Source organism: Cheilinus undulatus, linkage group 10, assembly GCF_018320785.1.
Source record: "Cheilinus undulatus linkage group 10, ASM1832078v1, whole genome shotgun sequence".
In the NCBI taxonomy this organism is placed as follows: domain Eukaryota; kingdom Metazoa; phylum Chordata; class Actinopteri; order Labriformes; family Labridae; genus Cheilinus; species Cheilinus undulatus.
Window position 1 is genome coordinate 24,180,055 of NC_054874.1, and position 6,455 is coordinate 24,186,509.

The 6,455-nt window shown below is 34.8% G+C and overlaps 1 protein-coding gene across 1 annotated transcript; it reads right to left on the minus strand.

Annotated features, from left to right (window-relative positions):
* Positions 1–378: 378 nt before the first annotated feature.
* LOC121516758 lies at positions 379–3,963 on the minus strand. Its single transcript, XM_041798166.1, has 5 exons — positions 3,744–3,963; positions 2,652–2,975; positions 1,622–1,945; positions 1,219–1,476; positions 379–1,146 (listed from the first exon to the last, which is right to left on the minus strand). The coding sequence occupies exons 1-5, from the start codon at positions 3,790–3,792 to the stop codon at positions 779–781; spliced, it is 1,323 nt and encodes a 440-aa protein (XP_041654100.1). The 5' UTR covers positions 3,793–3,963; the 3' UTR covers positions 379–778.
* Positions 3,964–6,455: the final 2,492 nt, after the last annotated feature.

A 6,455-nucleotide genomic window follows, 5' to 3' on the forward strand; every position in this document is an offset into this window, starting at 1 on the left:
TGTTGTGTATTCTTTAAATATTTGATTTTCATTCATTTGTGTCAATAATCTTACAGCAGTTATATGAGAGCTTTAGACAAATGTTACACAAGCTGTTTGGCGAAATTCGTTTCTCAAAGGCTGACAAAAAGGAAGTGTCAAACCTCAGTCTTCTGCTTACAAACCACCCACAAAAGTTAGACAAAATAGTTCCTTGTATTATAGCATGGTGAAAATGTTGCTACTTGTTGGACTAGTCTTCATCGTCCTCATGACATCTGGCAACATTGCTCAGAAAAAGGTTGCTTGACTGACATGTTTAAAGACACAAAACTTTAGAAACCAAAAAAAGGCTTTGACAGTTTCATTTGTTTAAGATGTGTTTTATTATGAGTCTCCTTAGGCATATAAGCAATACACACTTGAGGCTATAGTATTAATAATAAGAAGATAAAGGTTGAACTCTGGTGTGTGTGTGTATAATATATGACCTTAATTTTTGGGTTCATATTCAAAGTTCAAAGAAGATGAAGAAGGAAGAGCATTCTGAAAACCACAGGGCAATGCTTAGTCCTTTCATAAACACTTGGAGGAATAATTTTTTTTTAATTAAATGATGCAAAAAAACAGAAACTGTCCAAAAATGTACATAAAAATGTATTTACATACACACATTAAGCTTTAGGCAGAAGTGAGATGAAATAAAACAGGAACAGAGTTTTTGTTCTACACCTTATTTTTACATGAGTAAAGTCACAAAGCTGAGCTGTGAGAGTCAGCAGACATGTTGACTTGACAGTTAAAGCTCAGATGGAGAGGTTCTCCTTTCAGCTATTATCACAGAATCATTTTCATACTCTGACATTTCAAAGTCTGCAGAGCCCTCAGCTTTCTGGGATTTCCTTTTCTTCCAAGCAAAATAGACAACTGTCCCGACTAAAACCAGGATTACCACAGCTGCTCGCAAAACATTCATGAGCAAGGGGAGACCTGTTTGATGTAAAGTGGTGTAGTTAAAGGTTATGCTAATAATAGAGGGTGTAATCGTCACAGTCTCCTTACCCCCAGAAAGTGTTGTTGATTGAATACACTGAGTTTCATTGGTTGGAAGTAACCACTTTGTTATGTACGTCCCATTGAGTAAGGTGCAGTCAAAGAATTGGAAGCCTGTGGGAAAGAAAACCAGATCAATAACTGATGCATGTTTAATTATCGGTCTGTTCTCATGCTCTCACTCACCACAGGTAGATATCTGCTCTTCTTTGGTGACACTGGTGACCTGGTTTCTGACTGTGCAGGCCAGTGGTCCTGACTGGTCTTGTTTCAGAGTGATATTCTGACTTTCACTGTTTCCAGAGAGGAGCTGTGAGTTGCTCAGTGTTCGTCCATTCAGCGTCCAGCTGTACTGAGGGCTGTCCCCTTCCTGAGAGGAGCAGGAGACCCTCTTCTCTCCCTCAGACAGACACTCAGAGGTCAGCCGGACAGAGGACACAGGAACTGGAGAAAAGTTACACATTACCTTTTACATCATTGGAAACATTATTGTTCTTTAAAGTTCTCAAACAGTTGATATAGATATAAATGTGGGAAAAGAGATACATTTCTGCCAATGTAACTGCCAGTGTACAAAAATGCTGTTTACCTTGGATGTTCAACTGTAGAGTTTGTTTTGCTTTATTTGATCCACTTGAATCAAAAAATAATTCAAGAGTATATTCACCACCGTCATTCCTGCTCAGGTCATTGATCCTCAATGTTCCATCACTGGGAGTAAATGAGGATCTGTTTGTAATCTGATTCGTTATAAACTTCTCCTCTCTCCCCTGTAATATGTTTGTTTCTCCTTTTTTCCAGCCATATCTAAATATTTTGGAGGCATCATCCATCAGCCGAAAGACCACGGTTCCTCCCAGAGGTCCAAAACACACAGCTCCATTCTGTCTGCCATCACAGTGTGTTTCTACACCTTGGAATTAAAAACACACTCATAATAACATATTTATGAGGCAGTATTGATTATTGAATTTCCAGTAAATTAATGACAACTGAAAACATGCAGAAATTCAACTGAAATAAGTAGCTTGATGCAAATGTGTCACTGCACAGCCAGACCTAGTGTATTAGAGTCACATATATAACATATTATGAACTTTATTGCAAATGATATTGAATTATTTAAAGTTAGATTTCACTTAATGCAAAATAAGTATTTTTAGAGCTAGATAGTTAGTTGTTATATTCTTCTGACTGAATTTAAACAAAGGTGCTCTGAGCATGTTTGAACAACATATAGTCAGCCCAATACACTGTCATCATTTTAAACACAGACATAAACAAAGCTAAGAAATGTATCAAATTATCAGTTTAAAGAAGTCTGATAATTATTCATTACCTAAAATATCAGCACACTGTTATCCCTGTATTACAAGATCCTCTAAAAAAATTAGATTTATTTACAAGAAAGTTAAGTTGCTTCAATTGATCACAGTTCCCAGTGGATTCTTAAAATGTAATCTGTCAGTGAAAGGGTTTTTATTTTCAAGCTTTTATCTATATCACATCATCATATAATCAACACATGCAACAAGAATGTTAGGCGACATAGATTCAAATGTGGGAAAAGTGATAAATTTCTGCCAAAGTAACTGCCAGGGGACAAAAATGATGTTTACCTTGGATGTTCAACTGTAGAGTTCGTGTTGCTTTATTGAATCCACTTGAATCAACAAAGAATTCAAGAGTATAATCACCAACATCATTCCTGCTCAGGTCATTGATCCTAAATGTTCCATTACTGGGAGTAAATGAGGATCTGCTTTCAATCTGATTATTTGTAATCATATCCTTCCTCCCCTGTAAAATGGTTGTATCTCCTTTTTTCCAGTCATATCTAAATATTTTGGAGGCATCATCCATCAGCCGAAAGACCACGGTTCCTCCCAGAGGTCCAAAACACACAGCTCCATTCTGCCTGCCATCACAGTGTGTTTCTACACCTGGGAATAAAAAAAAACATTCATAATAACATGTTTTTGAAGCAATATTGATTATTGAATATTCAGAATATAAATGACGGGTAATTGCTTGGTGCAAAAATGCAACCGAAAAGAAACTGCTTGATGCAAACCTATTTTATAATAAGAGCTGAATTCTTTTACACTGTGTTTGATAATCTCACATACATACTTTATATTTTGAACCTTATTTCCAATCATACTGAATGACTCAAAGTTATTCTGAATTGCAATATTACCAAAATTAAATGGTGTATCTAGATAGCAAGTTGTTAACTAGCTTCTGATTAAATCAAAACAAAGGCGCTAAAAATTTCACTGATATTGTGCTTTAGACCTAAACACAAAAATGATTTTAAACCCTGACGTAACCAAAGCTAAGAAATTTATCAAACTAGAAAAGTACTCGGAGAGCGTAGACCTCCACCATTAGCCCTATCTCCCTATAGTAAAGAACCCTTAAAAAATTCCTGGATCTAGACAGTGATCCGTATCACTCCTAAAATCGAATCAGTTCTTCCTTATGCTATTTCTGACATTTCCTAAAAATGTCATCAAAATCTGTCCATAACTTTTTGAGTTATGATGCTAACAAACTAACAAACACTGCCTATCATATAACCTCCTTGGCAGAGGTAATTATCAGATATCTTACAGATGGAAATGTTATCTTTGTATCCTCTAAAAACTTATTTTTGTACAGGAAATTAAAGGTGAATTGTGTCATTAGTTTAATGTCAAACCACTCACCATGTGAGACTCCCAGCAGTAGCACCAACAGTCCAAACACAGCGTCCATGTCTCCTCTGTTTCTCACCTCTGGTCACCCTGTCAGCCGCTTCAGGACAGAATTTTCCAATCCAACCAAAAACAAGGACACACATTTACACTTAACAGCCTGAAATGAGATCTTTAAAATGATCAGCCCCAAAGAGCAACGTGTGAAAACATTTACTGAGCAAAGCATTGTGTTCACGGTTTTATGGGCAGAAAGAATAGAGGAAATTATGTCAGTTTCACTTCCCTTTAAGTCAAACTGAGAAGGCTTTTTTGGTATGATGGACTGACAAGAAGAAAAGGAACCTGAAACTTTAAAGGCCCATTTATACTCCCTACGTACGAAAATGTATGCATCCTTTTCAAACGATGTTACCGTCACTGTCCTCCAACTCCAAAAACTGCAAAGAATAAAAAACCTGGCAATAAAAATGTGCTACAGACTCCCCACTTACACCAACAACCAATACGCCCATGAACTCTCTGGCCTGATGACCCTACAAGAGAGAATCTCTGTCCTTGGTAAAAACTACATTCAAAGAGCTGAAAATAACCCATCACTGCAGCCAATAATAGAAGAGGAGAAAACAAACCTCCTCAGATTCATCTGTAGCACCCCACTCTCAGTTTTAATTGGTTTTAATTAGTTCTTAATACAATTAATAATATTTTTTTTAGTTTACTTATGTTTTAAAACAAAATAGGAATTGTATTTTTTATCAAGAGTTTTGTATTATCTTTTAACTAAAGACAGGACTGCAAATTTTACTTATTTTACTGTTTTAAACCAGGATGAACTACACTTGTTTTTAGATTTCTGGTTGTTTTTATTAAAACTTATATGATCATTTAAGGAGTTTTAAGAAATCTGACATAGTAGTCTTTTATCATTGAATCTTGGATTTTAAGAATTTTTTAAATTCTCTCCAACAAGAGGAACATGGTTTGCAGAAAACATAAAACCACCAAAAAAATCTGAAAAACATGAAAATAAATATATAAAAAAATGGGGAATAAAAGGGGAAAACATATAAAAAGTAGAAATTCAAAAATGGAAAAAAAAAAAGGTCAGATTATTTGGTCATTATGAACTGTGACTTGATTGACTTGATTAACCAGGCTACCTTCTTGGCCCCCCCCCCCCCCCCCCAACCCTGGACCTGCTCAAGCTTATTGATAGTTTTTTTTTTTTTTTAACCCTTTATTCCATTTCACCAAATGTACAACAAATATGGCATTGAACAAGACAATCAAATTACAGAACCAGATAGACAAGCCAAAAGTAGTAAACAGTTAAACTAACAAATAAAATAAAACAAAACATAAAGACAAAAAAAAAAAAAACCCAAAGCAAAACAAAAAACAACAGGTTTAGAGGTTTTCTGACAGCTTGAGATCATCTACCAGGGTATAAAGTTTTACAGTGTTTGTTGTCTCCATTGCTTTCAAAGATGAGAAGTAATGACACAGCTCTTTAAGAAATACAGAAAACAGAGGTCGGGTTTTGAAAAATCGACTCTTGTGTATGAAATATTTCCCAAGAATTATAAATGTATTCATTGCCATTTCATGTACTGCATTTTTCATAAACACACCAAAGATTACATTGTCTCTGACGAAATCAGACAGATGTTAAAATTTGAGATAACCAATAATGAAAGTCTTCCCAGAAAGCTTCAGAGAACTTACAGTCATAGAACAAGTGTGCTGTTGTCTCATTGTCCTCATCACAAAAGGAGCAATTGTTATGATCCAGTCCAAAACGATGTCTAAGAAACTCTCCTGAGGGATATACATCGTTAATAATTTTGAAATGTACTTCCTTTGCTTTTGGTATTATTGGGTATTTAAAAAATGTGAATCTTAAACTCTTAGCTTCTTCTTTGGAAAAATGTTGCAAAATACAACTGTTTGATGGGAAAGGGTATAGTTCTTGAGTTAAAAAATTTTCGAAGTGTAACATTGGGTAATTTTGAGTTATTAAGGTCATGTCCATTTATCAAAAGCAATGGGAGATTCAGATTTATATGGTCTAAATCAAGATTAGATGTCATTTGAATTACAGCCTCACAACTTTATCATATTGTTTCTGATCAATCATGTCAAACTTGGAGCAAAACATATTGTAAGGCATAATGTTACCATTGTCATCAAGTAAGTGTGTTATAGACCATATTCCTTTGTCTAGCCAGTTTTTATAGAATAAGGTTTTGTTTTTGTACGTCACATATCTACAGTTCCATAATGGCGTGTTATGAGGACTGAAGTTATGCTTGTATATCATTTTCCAATATAATAAAACCTGTTCATGAAATTTGGAAAGTTTAATAGGGAGCTTCTTCAGGTCATAATCACATTTAAGAAGAAAACTAATGCCTCCTAAATCCTTAAAGACTTTACTTGGTATATGAAACCAAATGCTTTCTTCAAATTTTAAGAAGGATCTTAGCCAATTTATCTTAATAGTTCCATTAATACATTCAATATCAATAGCTTTAAAACCCCCTTCTTCATAGTCTTTAACCATAGTTCCTTTTTTTAATATAATGGGTTTTCCTTTTCCAAATAAAATTAAAATTAGCTTGATTTATGTCTTTTATTGCATTTTTTGGAAGTGATAATGAGTATGCTGGGTAGATCAACCGCGAAATACATTCCATTTTAGTAAGAAAAGTTCGGCCTATG